Here is a 24,616-nt window from a genome sequence, read left to right on the forward strand (position 1 = left end):
GATATATGATATATGATATATATATATATATATATATAGAGAGAGAGAGAGAGAGAGAGAGAGAGAGAGAGAGAGATATGAAATGAAGACATTGGGAGGGAAAGAGCTTGGGATCTTGAAGGGCTGGAAGGGAAAGGATTAGATTTGGGATTTGGTATCTGGTGAAGATTCATGGTTGTACAGAGAGATTACTGAAGGAATACATCTGTCCTAAAGTGAGAGTTGCTGGAGAGAAGGATGTAGTGTCCTGAAGCTGCACTGTGACCTCAGAGTGACAGTGTCACCTTCTTCATGAGAACTGGAAGGAGAGAAGTCACCATGACCACTGTCTGAGGTGAGGTAGAAATGAGCTGCTCCTCAGGGAGCCAGCTTCAGAGGGGCAGAGACTCTGAGGAGAGTGGACACATTGGGCTGTTTCCCTGGAGCGGCTGTTGTGTGACCAGAGTGGACAAAACAGGGGAGAGTTCTCTGATGGGGAGAATACTAGTGAGAATGTCATCAGGATGCTGGCCTAGGGATGCTGGTCCCTAAGATGGGGACGTGTATGGGAGTCAGCCTGGGGCACAGGGGACACTGTCCTGTTAGGCTCCCTGTGGTGGCAGAAGTCAGCTTAGCCAGCATCTCACCTGTGTCTACTAGACTAATCTAAGGATGTATAATGTGATCTTTGTCTCTGTAGACATGAGCATACCAGTGGATACTACAGAGTGTCACCATATTTCCTTGGGGAATTGCTGTTTGAGCTGGTATCCAGGAGGGTATTACCAAGTATTGTATTTACTGTTATAGTATTCAGCATAGCAGGTAAGTGACTCTGGGGGGCCATCCCACCCCCACTTTTCCCCAGGGTACTCTTGAGCAGGAGCAATAGGAAATATTAGATAGAAATGTAGCTGGAGAGAGAGAGACAGACAGAAACATAGAATATCCTCAGGAGGGCCTGGATCCTTATCCATCGAGCCCCAACTGTCTCTGCCAAAGGGCTTTTAAAGGAATGCCAAAGGGAGGAGCAAAAGAACTCCACCCAGGCACAACCAAGTGCAAACCATCCCAGACACCTGACAACCTTGCCTATGGTCAAATCATCTCCTTATGTAGCTCTGCTGTGTCAGGCAAACTCTGATCTCACAATCTTCTGTGGGCTCCCACAGGCCCCCCTCTTAATTTTTTAAAGATTCCCCTCAGTCCCCTCAGGTAGACTGAGATCTGTCTTTCTGAGTACTCAGCCTCTGGCAGGAGGGGATACTAAGCTTATCTCAGTTCTGCCCACGTTTCCACTAAGCTTACAAACATCCAGAGTAATCTCCATAGCTGCCACACCCCCAATAAAGGAGGAAAGGATGATAGAGATGGTATATCTTTTTTGGGGAATGGGTCTTAAGATGTCCAGAACAGTTTTAGCTGTGCCAAGCCCCTTTTCAACTTGAACTCCGTTGTAAACTGCATCCAATAAACTACATCCAACTAAAAGGTTCCCTTAGCTTTTTACCAAACTCTGGTTCATTAACCTGAACATAATTCTGGTATTAACATCATTATACATATTTAAAACTCTATTTATTGAACTATTACCACTATATATATTTACACTTTTTTGCTAGCTTACATTAAGCATTTAGATTTACATTTAACATGTACATTTCTTATAAACTCACATTCAACATCAGCACTTATTTACTTACAAACTCACATTCAACATCAGCACTTACTACAAGAGATCTCTAAGGAAACTCTATAGAAGTATTAGAATTTCTTAAGAGAATTTATTTACACTAGAAAGAACTTCTTAGCAGAACTAACTTTTTCCAACCAACACCTAAAAGGAATTTCTTAACTGAACTACTTACAGTATCTTCCAACAAGACACAGAGTGATTTTCTTTGGACTTCATTTAAGAAATAGAAATTAAGAATAGACTGTTAGTTATCAAACCCAAAATGGAAGAAAAGAGAATGAAAAGAAAAACCTCCTAAGGGGCATTCTGTTTCTGGATTGCTCAGGTAGCAATTCTACAACAGTCATTTTCTCATGCTGGTCTAGTTGGAGTGGGGTTCCAAACCTATATCATTTAGCAGGTTCCCCTGCTAGAATGTATTTCTAAGTGACTTTACTGTCCTTATAGGTAGCTCTTTGTACGATATAATGTCATTGTTAAGGCTGTAATCCTTGGGGTAAAGCTATTTTTCCCCACTCACCTTTCCCACCAGGTCCTTTCAGCCATTCCAGAACCAGCAGAGAAGTACCCTGCAGTAGATGGCTTCTTAGCGAGGGACTGTCATTTTCCCCAAGCCTATCACAGTTTTACCATCGACACAATTCAGACCGCCATTGCTATCTTCACCCAGCTACCATAAAAAAAAAAAAAAAAAAAAAAAAAAAAAACCGCTTTAGAGCAAGGGCGAGACTACTGTATTCAAACAAACAAACAAACAAACAAACAAACAAACAAAAAACTCTGTGCAGCTATTAGACAATATAAGGCACTTTCTCAAAGGAGCCTGTATTGATCCATTTCCTTTCATTTTGTATTAACCAGCAATAAAACCTCTGTCCCTAACTCCTCAGCAGTCTGAGGGTCCCCTAAGTCTCCTGCCTTCTCCAGACTGCAGGAAGGAACCTCAAATATCAGGAATATTGGTTCAGCTACTTTCATTCCAGTTCTAGAGGAGCATCATTGGAGCTGACCTTCTTATGTTCCATGTTCCTTACCAAGTGCTCAATTTTCCCCCTTCTTAATATTTTAAAACTGTTTTGTTTACCATGACCATTTTTTAATGATGTCAATGTTTCTCTCTTGAATCTTAAGCACAACTCAATCTCATAAGCTTTTTTTCCACACCTGAACCCATCTCTCAGTGTAAGGACCATTTTCCCTTGTTTTCTAAAGGGCTTTAAATGACTTGTTGATGAACAGTATTGGCGATTTAATTATTTCCAGTGAGGCAAGCTGTTTGTTCACTCTCAGAGTTTTGGGAAGTAAATCTAAGCTTTCTAGCAGTGCTTAGGAAAGAAACTTCATTTCAAGCTGAAAAAAAAAAGTTTTTGGCAGTACTGACATTTTTAGCAAAAAACTACATTTCCCATAATTCCTTTCAGGTCCAGGAGCCAATTTCCAGTCCTCTTTACTAGGCTTGTTTTCGTATTAAAAATCAAGAGCACACAAGCTTTTTTCTTCACTATGGGAGATTTCTTGAGTCAAAAGAGTTCTGTTATCCCTGAGCTGGCATTAATAGGCGTTTTTCTTTTATCTGATACTGGCCCCAACTGGCATTGAGGCAGGAGGCACCCTGATACCAAAATTTCCTTGGGGCTTGCTCATCTGCCCAGCCAGTCAGTGAAAAGAAATGAAGGCACTCAAAACAAAGCTTTCCCACAGCTCCTTCAGAGAGACTCCCTCCCAGACAGCTCCCGGCTTGGTTCCAGCTCATCCCCCTCCCCCAGTTTCCTGACCCACTCAGATTCCTTTTTTCCCCTGCCACATTTTTTTCTTTTTTCTTCTTCTTCTTCTTCTTCTTTTTTTTTTTTTTTTTTTTTTTTTTTTTTTTTTTTTTTTTTACTACAAAACCAGATGGATCCAACTGCTTTCTTGCAGGACCTAACTTCCACTTTTGCCAAGTCCCTGGATTTTTTTTGTCTTTTTAGTCTTTGTCTTTGTCCCTGTTCACTGGCGCCATCTGTGGGGGGCAATCCCACCCCTACTTTCCCCCAGGGTATTCCTGAGCAGGAGCAGCAGGGGATATCAGATAGAAATATAGCTGGAGAGAGAAACATAGAATATCCTCAGGAGGGCCTGGATTCTTATCCATCAGGCCCCGACTGTCTCTGCCAAAGGGCTTGGAATGCCAAAGGGAAAGACTACCCAGGCACAGCCAAGTGCAGACCCTTCTAACCACCTGGCAACCTTGCCTGTGGTCAAATCATCCACTTGTGCAGCTCTACTGTACCAGGCAAACTCAGATCTCACAAGGAAACTTCTGTGGGTTCCCATAAGAGACAAAGCAAGAGAATGTGGGGGAGCGTGTTTTGATTTGTACAACTGTGGCAAGCCTGAAGTAGAAAAGCATGTCTCCACTGTGTGCCATCTAAAACAGGTGTTCAGTGTGAGGAAAGTCTCCAGGACTTGTTCACAAACTACTACAAAAGCTGTTTATAAAGCTGTGATTTTACTAAGCGATTCTGTGTATTATAATGAATTAATAACTAAGTTATACATTTGAGAAAGTGTCAATGGAGCAAGATCAATTACTAGATATCTAGCCATAGGTATTGTAAAAGATTTTTTTTTTGGCTTATTTGTGTGTTTGTGTGTGTGTCTGTATATGTGTGTGTCTGTGTATGTGTGCACTGAGTAAATGTAGTACTTTGGGAGGCCAGAAGAAGACATCAGATCCCCTTGAACTGGAGTTACAGAATGTGAGCCACCAAGTGCTTGCTGGGAACAGAATCCAGGGCTTCTGTAATAATAGCACATGCTTTTAATTAGTGAGCCATCTCTCTAGCCCAGCTGCACATTTTCTCTGTGCTTCTGTGTGTCTCTATATGCAAATAAAATATAGAAAAGTGGATAATATCTCTTACATATTTACAACATTGTCTGCCTCTACCATCTTACAAAGAGAGGACAGTAAATTTGGGGTTTGTAGAAATTACATTATATAATTGTTATTTAAAATGTATGCACAGACTCATCTGTGCATATGGTTAGGCTTCATCCTAGACTGTTTAGATTCTATAATTTTCATACATACACAAACACACACACACATAAACACATACATACACACAAGGACACCAACATAGACACACAAACACACACACATACAGAGGCATGAACACATCCTTACGCAGACACACACAGACATATACACATACACATACAGACACACACAGACACACACTCACACTTTCAAGGATAAGCACTGATACAGCTTAGACTTTGTTTTATAAGAGATTCATCATTCAGAACCAGTCATCTAAGCCATGGGATGATTATGGGAAATGTGCTTGTCCTGAAAATTTGACAACCTGAATTTGATCCTCAGAATCCACATTGGAAGAATGAATCACTCCAGAAAGATGTCCTTCCTTCAACTCCACATATACACTATGACCATGACACAGACACACCATGGCACATGAACACCATGGCATGTATATACATCATGATAAACATACAACTATACCCATACATGTGCTATAAACACCATCTTAATAACAACAACTTAGAAAACAATTAGCTATGGAACTCAGTTCCCCCAGACTCTGTGTCCTTGTGACTATTATAAAAACACAGGACTGTGTATGACTCATGACCTTAGCTCCTTAAGATTACAAATCAGCTTATGGAACCCATTGCCTTCCTGCACAGCAGTTACATGGTAATTTCCTAGGGAAAACTAAAGCTGGAGGTACTTCCTGTCCTCTAGATATTAAAACCAAAGCAAGGTTGTTTAATCCTTGCCTTAGTTAGGTTTCTAGCACAGTGATGAACATGATGATCAGAACCAACTTTGAGAGGAAAGGGTCCATTTCATCTTACAGTTCAATGTACTTCTAGAAGGCAAGTTAGGGCAGGAACTCAGGACAGGAACCTGGAGGTAGGAAGTAAAGCAGAGGCCATGGAGAAGAAATGCTGCTTACTGGCTTGCTCTTAATGGCTTCCTCAGCCTGCTTTTTTATAGAACTCAAGACCACCTGCCCAGGGATGGCATCATCACAGCTGTTTAAGACCTCCCACATAAAACATCCATCAAGAAAATGCCCCAGCCGGGCATTGGTGGCACACGCCTTTAATCCCAGCACTCGGGAGGCAGAACCAGGCGGATCTCTGTGAGTTCGAGGCCAGCCTGGGCTACCAAGTGAGCTCCAGGAAAGGCGCAAAGCTACACAGAGAAACCCTGTCTTGAAAAAACCAACCAAAAAAAAAAAAAAAAAAAAAGAAAGAAAGAAAAGAAAATGCCCCACAGGCTTGTCTACAGGCCAATCTATGGAAGCATTTTCTTTCTTTTTGTTATTTTTTTCTTTTTTTATTATTAAGAAATTTTCTATTCATTTTACATACCAACCACAGATCCCTCTCTCCTCCCTCCTCCTGCCCCACAGTCTCCACCAAAGCCACCCCCCCACCCCACCCCCACCCCGTTCCCAGCTCCTCCAAGGCAAGGTCTCCCATGGGGAGTCAGCAGAGCCTGGTACATTCAGCTGAGGCAGGTCCAAGCCCCTCCCCCTGCACCAAGGCTGCGAAAGGTGTCTCACCATAGACACTGGGCTCTAAAAATCCACACATGCATCAAGGATAGATCCTGATCCCACTGCCAGGGACCCCTGAAACAGACCAAGCTACACAAATGTCTTGCTATGCAGAGGACCAAGTCCAGTGCCATGGAGGCTCCACAGGTGTTGGTCTTAATTTCATGAATTCCCACTGGTCTGATTTGGTTGTCTCTGTAGGATTCCTCATCAAGATCTTGATACCCCTTGCTCATATAATCCTTCTCTCCCTTCAGCTGGACTCTCAGAGCTCAGCCTGGTGCTTGGCTATGGATTTCTGCATCTGCTTCCATCAGTTACTGGATGAAGGCTCTATGATGACAGTTAGGGTATTCACCGATCTGATTACTGGGGTAGACTAGTTCAGGCACCCTCTCCACTATTGTTAGTAGTTCAAGCGTTTGCTTAACAAGGTTATTCTTCCCATAAGACCTTAGCTTGTGTTAAGCTGATAAAAAAACTAACCTGCACAGTCCTGACCTGATCCCATTTTTTCTTTTTTCTTTTCTTTTTCTTTTCTTTTCTTTCTTTCTTTCTTTCTTTTTTTTTTTTTTTGGTTTTTCATGATAGAGTTTCTCTGTGTAGCTTTGTGCCTTTCCTGGATCTCGCTCTGTAGTCCAGGCTGGCCTCGAACTCACAGATATCCGCCTGCTCTGCCTCCTGAGTGCTGGGATTAAAGGCGTGCACCACCACTGCCCGGCCTTTTTTTTTTTTTTTTTTAACTAATGCAATTATAATAAATACAGGGGACTGTGGACGTGAAACGTCTTCTATTGTTGATTCTTGTGTGAGAGAATGCAGTAGAATTTTGGCCAGTTGTACATGTCAGGATCTTATAATTGGTCACATTTATATAGAAAAGAGAATAGGCAATATATAGAAAGGTATTTCACGGAAAGTATAAAAATAAAGCCATATGATGAGGCTGGAGAGATGGTTCATTGGTTAAGAGCACAAGCTGCTCCTCCAAAATCCCCAAATTTGTTTCCAAGCACTCGCATTATCAGACAGCTTTCATTTGCCTGTAACTGCACACCTTGGAGATCTGGTTCCCTCTTCTGGTCTCCAAAGGCAACTGCACACATATGACATTCCCACAACACACAAGATACACATAAATAAAAATCAAATAAATCATTTTAAAAAAATAAGACAATTTTATATAGTCACATGGAAGGAAGCAATTAAATTAGAGACCCAGAACAGTAGGGTAGCTGTAAAATTGTTATTAGACATTTTGGCCATTGAAATATTATTTAAAAACTGTACAATGGTCTGGACTTTGGTAGCTGAACTGACCCCACTTGTTTTCTTTCTAAGGAGTAAACACAGATGTGAATGGTTTCTTCGCTATGATACTTACTGTCATGATGTTAGCTTGTTCTGCCAGCTCCCTGTCGCTGTGTTTAGGAGCAGTGATGAATGCAGCATCTGTACTAACAGAACTCATCTACTTGCTGGTGAGTGTGAATTGTGTTTTTCTAAGAGGAAAATTTTCCTTGTGTTCCTTCTTGAACATGTATATGCTTGACACATCAGTACTTGAGGCCTTATGCTAAAGCTTATTGTCATCTGTAGGAGAGAGGGAGCTGCCTTTCCTCCCAGGCTTTGTGGATCCTGCTCTGATGTCAGTTCTGTGATGTAGTTAACATGCCCTTTCTAGTGAACTCTTACCAGACATTTCTTGGGATCATATTATAAAACCATAGTAAATTGGGACTTCAAGAAAGTGGTATGATTGGCTGATTTCTTCACAAGACAGATTGCAGCCTTCCTTTCATGCTGGTGTGAGAGACTCACCTGCTGTTTTAATCACAGCAGATATGATTTGGTTTATTCAGTAGCTCTCAGTGGGAGAGCAAAGGTCGTGTACAGCAGGAGGAATATATCTCAGGGTTCACTTGTGTTCTGAAAAGTGTTAGAAATAGTGGAAGATTCCAGACTCCTAAGTAGTAATCAGTCTCCTGAATTAGCATACTTCTACTCATCTGTCTGTAACTGGTTATTCAGTCTTAGTCTTTCATGCCCATGAATTGCACACTTAATGTAAATGAATCAACCAATTAATGGAAACAGATCCCCCATTTCCCAAAAAGCATATCAAGTAAATAAAACTATTTAGTATCTTAATAGTCATATTTTTCTGGTAGTGTAAGAGCATACTGTAGTTTGGCAATGGCAGATGCATGTCATTGAAGAAAGTGCTAAGTTTTGTTTATATTTCCTCTTTATATGGCCATATATATATGGACATCCAGTAATGTAAATCTTCAATAAATATGTTATTAATTAATTTTTCTTTGAGAGATTCTTAAATACACATAAAGTGTTCTGATGAAGTCCATGCTATTTTCTCCCTCCCAAATCCTTCCCTGTGGAATTTTGAATGAGAAATGTCCTCTAATGCTCAGGGACTTGAACACTTGTTTTATAGTTGGTGACACTGTTGGAGAGGTTCTGGGATCACTGGGAGGTAGAGACTTAATGGGGAAAGTGTAGTCAGATGGTTTCTCCAGTCCCACTATGCCCCCACAGTCTTGTGGCCTGCTCAGAAGATTATAATAATTATAACTGCTTGGCCATTAGCTCAAGGTTAATACTGACTAGCTCTTAAATTTAAATTAACCCATAATTTTTATCTATGTTTAGCCATGTGGCTTGGTACCTTTTTTCAGTTAGACATTCACATCTTGCTTACTCTACATCTGGCTGGCGATTCCTGACTCAATCCTTCCTTTTCCCAGAATTCTCCTCATCTGCTCACCCCGCCTATCCTTCCTGCCTGGCTACTAACCAATCAGTGTTTTATTTATCCACCAATCAGAGCAACACATATTCATAGCATACAGAAAGACATCCCTTTTCTGTCTAATCAAAAAGGAAGATTTTAACTTTTAACACAGTAAAATCATATATAACAAAAACAGTTATCAAGCAAGAATTACAGTTATAAGATCTAGTTTATTTGTATTTGGCAAAATTAAAGACAATATTCTATCTATCCTATATTTCTGAGTCTAAAGTTTTATATCTAATTTATCTTTTATCATAATCAAGGAAAATTATAATTGTAACTATCTAGTTTTCAACTACATCAAAGACCCCAGAAAGATATAATATTACCTAAATAAGCAAGAACATTTAAGCAACTTCCAAAAATCTAGAATGACAGAGACAGCTGCCTGCCTGGACAGTCACCCAAAGTTTCTCTGTAATGTTGGGGCATCCATCTTCAGCCCATAGGTCTAGAGTCTCGCAGTCACTTCTCTCTGTGTCCTGTAGAATGTCTGGCAATTTCTTCTGTGAAGCAAGAACCTGAAGGACAATCTTGCCTTGCAAAATTCAGTGGTCATCTTCCTATGGGTCCTGGATGTCCAGTTTATATAGCATATTATCAATCAGTTGATGCAAGGGCACTTGTCTTGCCCAGTGGCTAACTTTTGCCACAAAGAAAGCAAACTTTATAATGTGTTTATTCAATGCCCATTATTTTTCTTGAAGTAATTGGTGCTGCCAGGAGCTTATATGTCTCATTGTCCAAAAAAGTCATAAGTTTTTAAAACATTTTAAAAGTCTTTGAAGTGTTTGAAGATTTACCTAATTGAATTATATCTTTGTATACCTAAAAACTTAACTAACATGACTATAAGTTTGATTATTTTAGATAACTAATTATTAATCTGTATTTTTTAATTATACATTACAATTTTAAATGAGCTGCACAAACATAATACCTTAAGCAAGAGTAGAAATATACATACGGTAAGGCATATGCTCCTAATCCTATCACTTGGGACTCTGTGATCTCTTTGGATCTCTGTGAGTTCAAGACCACACTGGGAACAGAGCCAGGCGTGGTGGCACATGCCTTAAATTCTAACACTAGTTAACCATGGAGGTTTGGAGGTCTGTACAGACAGAAAAGAACTGACAGAGTTGGGCGGGAAGAGGAAGTGATGTAGCTGGACAGAGAAAGTGAATCAGATGGCAGAACAGCAAGGCATATAGGTGTGGGTAAACAGGAAGTTGCTTTTTTTGGAAGCTGCGGAGTTGGTGAGGTGAGGTTAGCTCATGGTTTGTCCTATTCCTCTGATTTCTCTTAGGCTTTACCCCAATTTCTGGCTCTGTGTTTTTTATTTAATAAGACTATTTAGAAATTTGTCTACAGAAGAGTCTGTCCCTGGGTGAGGGAGGGGCTTGGGTGTTTATAGTCCTGTCCCCCTTCCTGTTCCCTCTCTTCTTTGCACTGTTACATGAAGGTGTGAGTATTCAGCTTCCTCTCCCACTTCCTAGCCCGCTGCCTACTGCCATGCCTCCCTGCCAAGATGGCCTCTTGTCACTCTGGAAACCTGAGGCCAAAGGAACTCTCCCTTCTTCAAGTTCCCTGATCATGGTGTTGTGTCACAGCAACAGGAAAGTAACAGCTACATTTCCTGTCACTCTTGCTATTCTCTCCCTGTTTCATTCTTTGTTATGCTTTCTATAAACCACTGAGTCTACCTAGCACTGCCCACATGTGCCTGTGTGTAGAGCCATCTACTGCAGCATGGGTAGGTCCTCAGGGGCCACATGCTTAAAGAAAAGTGGCTCCCCTCCCAGCAACCATCAACTGCCAGTAGCTCCTCAGGTAGGTGTTGGATGCCATGTCCACCTCTCCCCTCCATGCAGGGATCTTCTCTGACTTGATCTTGTATAGGTGTTCCCATGTTGTCACACTGCACTGCATTCCTATGTGTCACTGTCCAATAGTGACAGGAGAACCCTGTTTTGTTGTAGTTGTCCACAGCCTCTGGCTCTTACAATCCTTCTAGCCTCTTTCATCGTGATCCTTGATTCTTGGGAGGGGGGGTGCGATATACAGATGTCCCATTCAGGGCTGGATCCTCTGTAGTCTCTCTTCTCTGTATGTTGACCTGTGGTAAGCCTGTGTTAATCACTGTTTCCTGTGAAATGCAGCTTCTCTGATGAAAGTCTAAGATGCACTAATATATAGGTGTCAAAACAATTCATTAGAAGTCAGTTTAATACCACATCCATTCAGAAGAACAACAGTAGATTCTCCTCTGGTCCCTGTAACCCCACTAGCCATGGTGTCAGACATGATTTCCATCACAAAGAACAGGACATAAATATAATCAGAAATGAATGGTCAGTCACTGCCATTGTAGTTGTCTGTCCAGTGTCCCTTGTGTACTTCTTTCCCTCCAAGAAAAAGAAAAGCTGAAAGCAGCCAAGTGGGATGGTCACTGTCCTTGAGCACACTTGTAACTTTACCCCATGTCTCCTGGGACCCCTCTCCCATATTTCAGCATTTCTAGGTCACTGTCTATAGTGACAACACCTAATCAAGATGAAAGTCACCACAGACAGACAAAGAAAAACTGATAGAGAGTTGTGCCCCATCATATTCATATTGGAGGCTGCTAGCCTAGAATGTAGACTAGTTTCTATAAAGGAAGCCTTGGCATTTTGGTTCTTAGAACTAAAAGTCTGAAACATCCTTGTGTGCTCCTGTGAGGTATAGTGATGATGTTTTTACCTCCCTCATTACTGGGGTGCTAGACTCTGAGAGCATGGAGCAGTAGATAATCATGGCACTTATGGACCATTTAATCTGTAGGAAATTGGCTCTGCTGCCATCCCAGAGCAAGGATCCCACAACACAGAGGAAAGAACAAGGCCAAGGGACCATGTCAAGGAGTTCTGCCCATTGTTGGTTCTGGTAATTCTACCCCAGAGTGTAGAAGGGAAGCCTTGTCACCTTCCAGAGCCCAAAACTGCCTGAGCATTGTTATAGAGATTGTAAAAAGGGAAATACAGTTTACAGTGACTCCAGTGCACTGGGTGGAGAGTTAAAGAGGATTGAATGTGTACATATAAATAAGGTAGACAGAGCCTGTGTGACCCCTCCCCTTTCCCTTCTCATGTGTGATTATATATTTAAAAGGGAGAATATAGGTTCATAACAAGAGTAAGTTTATCCCAGAGAATATATGGGTGGAAATTTCAGAAGGAGTACATGATATATTATGATGATAAACTTTCTCCTGGAAGTCTCCCTACATTCTGTGAACTAGATTGACCTTTTATGGTTAGAATCCAGATGAAATTCCACAAATACCAGAGAAACAAGTAAACAAATAACAGAAAACTTTAACATACACTGGTAGGAATGCACACTGCCTTAGATGGATAGAGGCCTCCTCCCTTCCCCATGCTGCTACTAGAATGGTGAAGACTATCTTAGAGTAACTCAGAACTAAAGAGATTTGTTTAAGATTAGAATTGCTCTCAGAAGGGCTAGGGGCCTCTCTCCACATAAATGTTCCGTGTCTCCTACCTTAGGGAGTCTTCAGGCATTTCCATCAGGGAAACTAAAATCAGTTTCTCATCAATTGTGTTGAGGATCTCTCCTCTACTTTGCTTTCCTCTTAGGTTACAAAGTTTTCACCCAGACTCCTCTGCTAAAATTTACAACTCACTGTTTCTTGCTGGGGACCAAATACTGCTATAAATCTGAAAAACAAAACAAAACAGAAAACAAATTGAAAGAGACCTGGGAGGCCCCTTCCTGTGCCGTTAACTGAGAGCACAGTCCAGAAGATTGAAGAGGTGGGACACTTTACACCCAAGAGAGAGGCTGCTGACGTCATTGCCCAGGGGAAATGGACAAGCTCAGCACAAGGAAAATCATTAAAATTAAGATTGAAAAGTATTGTTTATTATTTTTTAATGATAATAAAAACTTGTTAATGTAACTCAAACAGTTTTTCTACTAACAACTCAATTTGATGAGTGTCTAGTTTTACACTTACTTAAAAAAAATAATCAGAATGCTTTCTTGGATTGACAAGTACATGTGTCCCAAATTGTCCTCTTTGGATCATCCAGACATTCTTTAAAATTAATTCTGAAAAGGAACCTAACAATACCTCATTACCTAAAGGACCTGTTGGTAGAGTTCACTTTGCTTTTACATTTTGATAAATGTGCATATAAAACTGATGTAGAGAACTGAATACTTGGGTAAACTGTGTTCAGTGCACAGCACATGTGCCCAAGGAGGGATTGCTACAATTGTGTGGCAGGACATCCCCGGGCTCAGGTGTCCTTTTCCTTTGAGTGTGGCCCTGGTCCTACCAGAGCAAATGACATGTTGTACTCTTTATGAGAGGGGGACACATGGGGTGGTGAAGTTTGCCAGAGCATGTTGCTTCTGCTCCCATATGTGCAGACAGGCCCACTGGAAGCCTCTTATCCATAGAGAAGATGAATTATTCCTTACACAAAAGGGGGATGGATTCTTTTACCGTTGGGTGATGATACCTCTGACAGTTTTGTTGTTCAGGCTTGTTTTGCTAATGTGGGACTTTTGTATTTCCATGTGAAATTTATTTCCTCACTAATGGAAGCCCATGAACTGCAGACTAGTGGCTGTGAAGCCCTCATGGAACTGAACTAGGCCCTCTGGATACAGAAGACAGTTGTTTGGCTCAAACTGTTTGGGAGTCACCCAGGCAGCGGGATCAGGATCCATCCCTGGTGCATGGGCAGGCTTTTGGGAATCTGGTGCCTGTGATTCAGTGGGAAGGGGCTTGGACCAGCCTAGGCTCAGTGTGCCAGGCTCTGCTGACTCCCCACAGGAGACCTTGATTTGGAGGATGTGGGGATGTAGGGTGGCTTGGGAGAGAGGGCTCAGGGTGGGAGGAGGGAGGAAATGGGATCTGTGGGTGGTATGTAGAGTGAGTAGAAATTTTCTTAATAAAGAAAAATGAAATAAAAAAAGCTGGTCTGAGCAGAAATGGTCAGAAGGATGAGGGGGTCTTGAAGAGGGAGGATCTTGTCTAGAATTCTTAGTCAATAGACTGGTTCTAATTCATGGTTTTGCTCTTCATAGTTTTTCTCAGGTCTGTCACTATATTCAGGAACCTTAGTACCTGGGCTCTCATGGATTCAGTACTTCAACATTCCTCATTATGGATTTACAGTAAGTTGTCCTGTCTGTCACTGTACTTGGGGTCTCCAATTTTAGCAACTGAAATGAATCCCAGCCAAGTCCTTTCCCCAGCTGTAATCTCTAACCAGCAGCTGCCCAGGATTTTCCTTCCAGAAGCAAAAGATGAGAACTTCCCTGTTAATTCTAGCCAAAGCTCAGTGAGTCATCTGGGTTTTCCCCCAGTCACATGTTATTTGAGAGACATAAAGAGTGAGAAAAACCCCAGGGTAAAGAGGAAAGATAGATGATATGATGAGAAGTATGCATTTGTGACTCTATTCAATACAGTAATAATGAAAGGATCTGGGACTAAGATATATAGTTTATATCAGGAAATTAAAAGAAATAGAAACCATGTGATAGCCATACACATATTGGCTTTGCCAAGCGTTCTCTGCACTAAAGTATGTCTTAACAGACTTTCTTACTCCCATGATCACAACTGGTTTTGATGAAAAGAAGCAAGAAATATTATTACTATAAATCTATAGTATTGTTTTAATTACAGTGTTTACATGGTTATGGGCTGGGCAGAGAAGGAGGTGCCTGAGGTAATCTAGTTGGAGAGTCCACCTCTTAGTAGTTGGGAGGCCCCATCATTTCAATCCTAAGTCTCCTGAGTGTGGGGGAGGGGCACTGCTTTGCTGGGCAGACTGAACTTGGTGGAGGTTGTTCATTTAAAAATATATTTGGAAATTACAGTCCAGATTGATCTTGAATTTATAGCTGTATTTACTCTTTAGAAACTTATGGAAATATTAAACTATTTGCTTTTCTCTGTTTTTGTTTGTGTTACAGGCTTTGCTGCACAATGAATTCCTGGGACAAAACTTCTGTCCAGAACATAACGCAGAAGAAATCAGTAGATGTCAGAACTATGTGATGTAAGCTTGAGTTCATTGTCATAATGGGGACATAGAATGCTGCTAGACTTGGAGGGGAAACCCATACTTTCAGGGTTAACATTGTCCTCTCCTGGTTCCCCAGACAGAATTACTGTAACCAATGCACACATGGATGTGTTTTGATCCTACTGCTCCATGGTGTAGATAATGTGCAGAAAGGGTTCATTGGGCCTTTTGAAAATGGTTTTGAGCCGGGCGTTGGTGGCGCACGCCTTTAATCCCAGCACTCGGGAGGCAGAGCCAGGCGGATCTCTGTGAGTTCAAGGCCAGCCTGGGCTACCAAGTGAGCTCCAGGAAAGGCACAAAGCTACACAGAGAAACCCTGTCTCGAAAAAACAAAACAAAACAAAACAAAAAAAAAGTAAATGGTTTTGGTGTCTTGATTGTGGATTTGAGTTTCTTGTTTCAGAACATTAGAGTTTGACCTAGGCTGCTCTGATAGTTAACAAGGACACTTAGTTTCTACATGTATAGACTATGGTACCTGTGAGCAGAGCCCAATAACATCAGGGCAGCAAGGACTAAAGTGAGTGAGTTTTACCTGCCAGATTTCAGGGCCTTCCCTTTGCCTTACATTCTAGAGGACTTGAAGAAATCAAAGACTAGTGTGTGTGTGTGTGTACAAAATGTCCTACCAGAGGATATGTCCTACAATGAAAGAAACACATATTTCAGTGTATTGAGAAGGAAATATCATTTTTGTCTAATACCATGAAAATAGAAACAATTTTTTAAATAAAATTAAAGTATATTGTTTTAAAGTTTCAATATCTTCCCTTTCTACAATTGCTCTCATTGATTTGATTTTGATGTATAAATGAGAGAGGAACAGGCTGATATGCTCAGTCTCTCCTGATATTCAAAATAATAATGAATAATAGTAACCTAAATTATCTTTGAACTACTGATAAGAAAACAAGTATGAGGGGGTGTCTTATTTCCCATATCTCCTTTCTCCTGGTGTGGTCTGTATCTTAATAGAAGTTCCTTACTACTTTCTTGTCAGAAGGATGCAGATGGTGTTGTTGGTTGTTTTTGCTCTTTTAGGGCCCCCCCACCCAGCTCCCAAATAAACCACACACAGAAGCTTATACTTAATTATAACTGCCCAGCATTAGCTTGGCTTGTTTCTTGCCAGCTTTTCTTAACTTTAAATTATCCCATATACCTTTTGCCTCTGGGCTTTTTCCTTTTCTTATTTTGTATATCTTATTTTCAATCTTACTCTGTGGCTAGCTGTGTGGCTGTGTGGCTGGCCCCTAGCATCCTCCTCTCCTTGTTCTCTTGTACTTTTTCCTTTTTTCCCCATATTTCTCCTATTTATTATCTCTGCATGCCAGGCCTACCTATCCTTTCTCCTGCCTTGCTATTGGCTGTTCATCTCTTTATTAGACCATTGGGTGTTTTAGACAGGTAAAATAACACAATTTCACAAAGTTAAACAAATGCAGCATAAAAGAATGCATCACATCTTTGCACCATTAAACAGATGTTCCACATCACAAACAAAGGTAACACATGTTAAAATAATATTCCACAAATAGATGGGTAAAGTGAAACCAGAGATGGGTCATTTACAGACCTCACAAGAGGAAGAAATCTGCCCTTTCAGTGGATTTGAAAACTATTAAATCCTAAGAGACACATAGGGATGGAGACATACAGGGATGGAGACACACAGGGATGGAGACACACAGGGATGGAGACACACAAGTGATGATTGTAGTGTATCCTGACTTTTTAGCAATAGCTGCTTTTCTAACCTGTGTCTGAACCCCTGCATCCCGCTGTGTTCCACCTGCAACCCAGGCTCTGTCTGTAGCCATGGGCTGCTGGGGATGTTCCATAGCTGAGCATCCATGGTTGTCATGCTCCCTTAGTAGAAGAGTTGACAGCAATGGACTGACTCCTGTCAGAAGCCCTTAGTCTCCTCTGGTCTTCAGTCTAGAATTTGATGCTGTGTTTATTGCATGAGTGTCTACTGAGTCAGCTGAACTGCACAAAGCTTTGATCTCTTAGAGTGTCTGTGTGTCATTAGGAAGCTGAGGTTTTCCACTTTGGGAGAAACTAGTCCTTCATCCATGCCTTTGCCCTTTGAGTAGAGGGCAGCACTGTAGATTTAGAAATGTGTGACATACTGAAGACTACAAAGTTGAACCTTAGTGTGACTCTCTATACTCAGCCCAGTTTACTGAGCCTACTTCCTCTATGCTTTTAAATAGATGTGATAGCTATGCCTCTTTGGATGGTTTTTGAAATTAACAAAGGAACCTGATTCAGGTAGTTTAGATTGATGTAATATATAACAAAATAGTAAATACATCATTACTAATATCAATTAAACATAAAGAAGAGCATTTTAATGATGTATAGAAACTGAGTTTTTAAAAGGAAGCAACAGTGAATGTACTGAATAAACTTTGACACTATTTTTGTGTGTGTTGAATTACAGATGTACTGGTGAAGAGTACTTGACGATCCAGGGCATTGATCTCTCATCATGGGGCTTCTGGAAGAATCACGTGGCCTTAGCTTGTATAATGATTATCTTCTTATCAATTACCTATGTGCAATTATTAGTTATTAAGAAAAAGAGACATTTTTAAAATCACTCCTCCACTTTCTTTGAATTCATCTGACATTGAAAATAAATTAAAACTTGCCCTGTGTGTGGCCGTGTCAGAGGAGCAGCAGGTGGCACTGAAGCTTCAAGAGTTCAGTCACCAGAGTGCAAGGCACTGATGGGTGAATCTCTGATAGGCAAGAGCTGGAGGGATTGAGCTTCTGAATGTCTCTTGCTACTGCTGTGCCTTCACATGTTTGCTGCTGCCATTTTTTTTCTGGAATGAATTGTGTGAATGGGGGTGAGGGAATGCCCACTGCCTTAATGTTTATATTTATCTTGTGGAAATATCCCATTCTACTGGGCATTTTTCCTGTGGATTATTATAAAGATGATTTCCTTTTAAGCTGTACTGCTTAACTGAAGTAATGATTTTATACAATAGTAGTGGTAGTTTAAATAGAATTTTGATGATTAAGGGTTTTTAACACATGTAGTAAGGGATTATGATAGAGGTAAGTTTAGTGGGAAATTTATTATAGGTAAATATAAGATATGGTGTTGTTCCCCCTCTCCCCCAATGAAGCAGGGGCTGCATTGATAGAAATTTGGACCAAGGAAGTGTCATGCAGCTAAGACTTATGAGTTTCTCTTGAGGAGTCCTATAGACTATGGTTTAGGTGAATGATTAAGGAAAACAACCAAGACCCAGGAATTAGCTTAAGTTCTTTTTAATATTGGGAAATGTGTTCATGGATTTTGGAGTGCATCATAGCTAAAACAAAGCTTTAAATAATACATCATGTAACTAGAAAAAAAGTTGGATGGTTAGTTAAGATAATTCGGCAGAACTCTTAAAATATGAAAATTTAAACTAGTAACCCATTTTTCTGCCAATTATAAAAACTACTGCCTTTGTAACAGTTATGGCTGAAAGGCCCCTGATCTATGAGAATTCTAAAAGATAAATGTTTAACTGTATGTGGGTACTTTGGGACAATTTGTTTTTCACATGTAATATGTAAAATGTTTACTCATATATAGAGAAATGGAAAACATGGTTTTTTTTACTGATATTCATTATAATCATTTACTTAAAAATAAAATGTAACCACATTGTAATTTTTATATTGCTTGAAAGATTCTACTGGAGTATATAAGCTGTAAGGGAAAAAAAAGAAGTTAGAAGGAAGCAGTGAGAAGAAAGTCATCAGGAAGGAGTGAGAAGGAAGTCATCAAGAAGGAGTGAGAAGGAAGTCATCAGGAAGGAGTGAGAAGGAAGTCATCAGGAAGTAGTGAGAAGGAAGTCATCAGGAAGTAGTGAGAAGGAAGTCATCAGGAAAGAGGAAGAAGGGAAACATCAGAGTAGAAGAACAGAACAGAAAAAGGACAGAGTAGAACAAGCAATGGAAACAATAATAAAATGAAGAACTAAGCTTTGACCCTCAGAAAAGTCCTAATGTGTCTGTCTGTCCAGTAGTTCACCTGCTCTGCATCTGCTCTTCAGTTTCTCTGACCTGCTGAAGGCTGCCACCCATCAACACTCTGAGAACCTGACATGTTGGAGGTGTGTGTGTGTGTGTGTGTGTGTGTGTGTGTGTTAGTTTCCCTTGTTTTTTGGCCCCAGAGAAATAAGTTTTACTCCCTCAGATAGAAAAGTCAATGGAGTGATCAGTCCACAGACTCTGTGTTTCCCCTTCAAATCCTGGGGTGCTGAAGGCTGCTTTCTACAGCAGCAAAACTTAATTTGCTGTTGTTGTTGTGTAAATCCAACCTAAAAACCATCAACTGGGGTCTTAAATTCTTTGGTATAAATTTTTTACAGTTATTTAAAAAAGTGTGATCGCAAACTGTCTTCAAATATTTATACTTATACTCATGGACAAATGCTACAGCCAGCTTTACCCAGAAAAGATTCCCTCTGTAATGAACTGTGGTGAATGCAGAGGCTCATGGCTGCTCCAGGTACCAGAGTAAGTGACACTTGAGCACTTAACCCTAAACAGGACACCTATACCATCTCCTCTCAAGCTTAGGACAGTGTGTAAGATGAGTGGAAAGAGTACAGGAGTCACAAGATGAGAGGAAGGGCTGGAAATGCTTTATTGTGTGCAGGACACACACAGCCATTGCAACCATGGTCCATCTCACAACATCTACAGCTACATGCACAAGACTGGGTCCCTCATCAGCTCAACAAGGGTCAGAGAGGGACTCAACAGGACCGTACTCCATTCTGCTGAACTATTGCTACTGGCAGATTATGGGTAGAGGCAGTCATTGATCTCACATACATACTCAGAGGAGAGCCAGCTAGGCTCCAGAGGATACTCTAAAACCCAGGGTCACACAGATAACTCTGGTTAAACTATGGGTCACAAGACAAACCCAAATATATGAATGTGAGAAAGGGACTTGAAAAGAGGGGCATTTGAAGGGGTTGAAAGTGAAATAATAAAAATGGGAGGGAGTAAGAATGGCTGAAATTACTATGTGCATATATGGAGTTGTCAAAAACTTTTAAATAAAGATTACAAATATAAAAAAGAACAGTATCTAATGAAGACTTTTTAAATTTGGTTTCTGTTACACTGTAAATCAGCAATGGTTAATTTTTTTTAAGTTCACAAACTAGATTATAAGTAAAAGAATCTAAGCTTCAAGATAGTGTTATTAACTATTGCATATTAGTTCATCTCATTGATAACAATAATGACAGGCAATCAATGAAATTTCTTTTACCTGGAAAAGGAAAATTTGTCCTAGAAAATCTTACATTCTTTACATTTTTACATCTTCATCTTTACAGTGAGAATATAAGCAATCATCCACCAAATGTAATACCGAATGAATCCATCATTGGCCATTATCTGGTCCATTAAAATTGTATTGATTCTGTTTTAAAAGCATGGTTCTAAAATACATTATAAAAACCTATGTTCCTTCTAAGGTTAAAAAAAATAAATGAACGTGATAGTGGTGCATGCATACAGTGTCTTCACTTGGGAAGTGGAAAGATTGGGAGTTCAAGGTCATCCACAGGTAGATTGGTATGTTTGAGGCTACCCTGGACTAGAACAGACACAACCTCAAAACAAAAACTAACAAACACACACATAATTAGTGACCATAAAACATCTTTGATGAGCTTATTAAATAAGATTTATAGATGGTCTTAGTTAGAGTTTCTGTTGCTTTAATGAACCACAATGACCAAAAAGTAAGTTGGGGAGGAAGATGTTTATTTGGCTTATCCTTCTATATCACTCTTCATCACTACAGGAAGCCAGGGCAGGAACCTGGAGGAAGGAACTGATGCAGAGGCCAAGGAGGGGTGCTGCTTACTGGTTTACTTCACATGCTTCCTTCAGCCTTTTTCTTATATAATCCAGGACTAGCAGCCCAGAGGTAGCCCCACACACAATGACTGGTCTCTTCCCACTGATCACTTATTAAGAAAATGCCTTACAGTTAGATCTTAAGAAGGCATTTCCTTAACTGAGGCCCTTTCTTGTTTTATGACTCTAGCTTGTGTTAACTTGTCATAAAACCAGCCAGAACAGGTGGATACTCCTCTGTGGTGATGTAGTGGCTCAGGAGTCTTGACTAGGGGCTTTGGCTATATTTGCAGTAAAGACAGGGTTCTTGTGATATGAAATGGCTCTTGTGACATTTCAGGGGGACTCTGATCAGAAAGTCCTTAAGCTACAGCTTAACTCAGTGGAACTGAATTTGGCAAGAGGCTCTCCTGAGGAACATTGCTGAGACACAGATGTTGGGGCCCTGCCTTGCACATCAGTCTCTGTGGAAACTGCCTCTTGGAATAATTGCCCACTCCTACATCTGCTGGTTCCCAAGATCTTTTGCATTCCTAGAGATTTACAGACTATGGTTTTGTAGCTGTTGTATCTGCACCTTCACAGGTCATTATTTCCCTTATGTTTCTATAATTTAAATTCACAAGTCCTTCATTCAGTCTTTTTCCACAGCAGGAGAGTACTCGTCAGTAATATGGGTGTTTTTCAACATCTTTGCCAAATTTTCTGGATGTCTCAGGTCTCTAGATTTTGGTTCCATTGCATTTGATATTCTAGAAACTTGTCTGTTTGGCTTCTACCCCCCCCCCCACACACACACCTTGGTGTGTTTCCCGACCCTACTCTCTTTCTCAGTTTTCTTTGTGAAACAGGTAGGAAGTGTGTTTATTCACTGAGACTGGAGCCTTGGCTTTCTCTTCTGATGCCTCAGTCACAGCAAAGCTTCCCATAGAAGCTCCTTGAGTCCTTGTCCAGCCTCTTTCATGAGCTAGACACCTGTGCCAACTTCTCCCAGACATCCTCAAGTGCACAGCAAGGGGCTGGCTTGCTGTTCTAATGGTCATGTGAGATGTAAACAACAAGAGACAGAGGCCATGCTCAGTCTGCTGCTGTGGTATCTGCCCTGAGAACAGCTCTTGTCATGACATGGGCATGCTTCCTGCATAATGAAACAGAAATTGCTGTGCTGGGAGTGGGGCTCAGTGAGAAACGGAAGATACAATCCCCTTCTCTCCTTAATAGGTAAATACATAGCATAAAATTTACCACTTTCCCAATTTTATTTATTTATTTATTATTATTTATTTATTTATTTATCTATTTTTTTTAGTGTGTGTGTGTGTGTGTGTGTGTGTGTGCTATATACTGAGTGAGGTGCATGTGTGTCTCTGTGTGTACATGTGTGTGCCCTATGGTGGCCAGATGTCAAATGTCAGCATTATATTATTTTTTTTCCATTGAGAAACCAAAGGGGTCTGTGGCACACTGAGATATTATTGTAGACAGCTGGTCCATGGCCCTGTTAAGTTGGATAAATTTGGAAAGCTATAAGAAAGGGAAGACTAGTAGATGAATGGACGATACAATGTGATGACAGAATACAATGGAATATTATTTCACCCTAAAAAGATATAGAGTATCTTACATATGTGGTACAGCAAGAACATTGAAAACATCATACCAAGTGAGGTGGGTACAGCATGAAAAGACAATAGTATGATTTTCCTTACATGATCCATTTAGAGTCATCATTCATGGACAAAGTGGAGTTGAGAGTACCACAGACTTGGACAGGGGAGGAAAGAGAATGTGATAATTAAGAGCATGAGACTTCATTCTGGAAAACTTTAGTTAGTAATGCATCATGGTGGTATTGTGCAGCATCATGAGTACATCACTGACTTGTACACTTAAAATGGAGTAAATGGGCACTTGGGAGACAGCTCCATTGGCAATGTGCCCACTGTACATCAGGAGGCCTTGAGTTCAGATCCCAAGCACCCACAGAAAAGCCAGAATGATGGTGCATGTCTGTAATGGAGCAGGGATGCTGGAGGATCATGGAGCTCACTGGGCAGCTAGTCTAGCTGAATCAATAAGTTTCAGGATTAATAAGGGGTCCTGACTCAAAGAATAAGGTGCAGTGCAATTGAGAAAAACCACCCATTTATAATAATATATGTATATAACATAAAGCACAATTATATATTATAATATATATCACTTTTTAGTGTATATTCATCTGGCATTTAATGTGTTTTGATATCCAGGTTGACAACTTCAGTACTTTCCAAGAGTATGTGCAACTATAAAAACAAATCAGTAGAAGAAAACGTAACTAGGCTGAACACTTGTCTCATGTTCCTGAGCTGCTGCTTGTCTAGGTAGGAGCAAGGTTGGTGCCTTCCATGAATTCCTCAAGCTAGTCACTCAGAAGGGTCTGGAGAGAATGTGAGCTTCAGCTCTGTGACGGGCTGTCTCCATAGTCTCTTCAATCAGTGTGCTCTGGCCCTCCCACAGGCGGAAGTCCCACAGGACCTATCAGTCTGTACAGAAACAGGTTCCCAGACAACACTACTTGTTCTGCAGACTTTCAGAGCAGGATGAAGCCTGCCTTGAAGGCAAGCACAGTTAAGTGCAAACACCCTGGGTCCTTCAGCTCTCCCCTGCAGAGTGGTTCCCTTCTACTGGGCAACAAACTGGTGCCCGTCCTCGACACCACATTCTTTGTCTCAACTGACCTTCGTCACTGCAGGTCCCAGAGCCATGAGGCCGTGGGGAGTCGAGAATGGGGCCCTGGTGACAACTCCTTTGTGACTGAATCATTATCCTAATTTCTGACCAACATAATTATGAAATCATTAGGTAAGATGAAATATCTTATTATATATTTTTTCAAGACAACATCACACTATGTAGCTCTGGTTGTCTTGGAACTCACTATGTAGAGCAGGCAGGTCTCAAATTCACAGAGATCTGCCTGCTTCTGCTTTCCAAGTGCTGGGAATAAAGGCATGTGCCACTATGCTTGGCTACAAAATGTTTTTTTTTTTTCCATCACAGGCAATTTATTTTGTTCTATTCATTCACAGTTAATACAGAAAATACTTGGAAACATTTCCATATAATATTTGACACAGAAATCATCAAATAGAAGTATACAATGTTGACAGGAGGCAGTACATTTATAATTTATAACCCCAAATGTATTTATAAATTAGAAATGGAAAGATCTACAAATGAAATTATGAAGGTTCACCAAAGTCATTTAATCTGTCAGTTTCTCATTCATTTTTATGTCTTAATAATATTCTATTGTATGAATAAGCCACATTTTATTTCTCTACAGTATTTGATAGCTATTTGAGTTGTTTTAACTTTTTTACTATTAGCAACACACTGCTGTAAACCTTCATGTACATGTTTCATAGGTGCATATTTTCAGTAGTTTGAGGATATATTCCTAAGGGTAGAATTGTTGAGTAACAGAGTAACAATGTTTTGCATTTTGACCAACCACCAAACTGTTTTGCCAAAGTGGCACACCATTTTACAATCTCACCGA

General features: G+C 40.5%; 1 protein-coding gene across 1 annotated transcript in view; it reads left to right on the top strand.

Moving 5' to 3' along the window:
• The window catches only part of LOC114691795 (ATP-binding cassette sub-family G member 3-like), a 69,188-nt gene extending 51,406 nt beyond the window's left edge, over positions 1 to 17,782 (top strand). The window contains exons 12-16 of the mRNA XM_037209249.1: positions 680 to 804; positions 7,591 to 7,730; positions 14,168 to 14,257; positions 15,065 to 15,150; positions 17,624 to 17,782. Coding sequence (XP_037065144.1) covers positions 680 to 804; positions 7,591 to 7,730; positions 14,168 to 14,257; positions 15,065 to 15,150; positions 17,624 to 17,777 — 595 coding nt within the window. The 3' untranslated portion in view covers positions 17,778 to 17,782. The remainder of the gene's footprint in view (positions 1 to 679; positions 805 to 7,590; positions 7,731 to 14,167; positions 14,258 to 15,064; positions 15,151 to 17,623) is intronic.
• Positions 17,783 to 24,616: the final 6,834 nt, after the last annotated feature.

Source organism: Peromyscus leucopus, chromosome 10 (assembly GCF_004664715.2).
Source record: "Peromyscus leucopus breed LL Stock chromosome 10, UCI_PerLeu_2.1, whole genome shotgun sequence".
NCBI classification, from domain to species: domain Eukaryota; kingdom Metazoa; phylum Chordata; class Mammalia; order Rodentia; family Cricetidae; genus Peromyscus; species Peromyscus leucopus.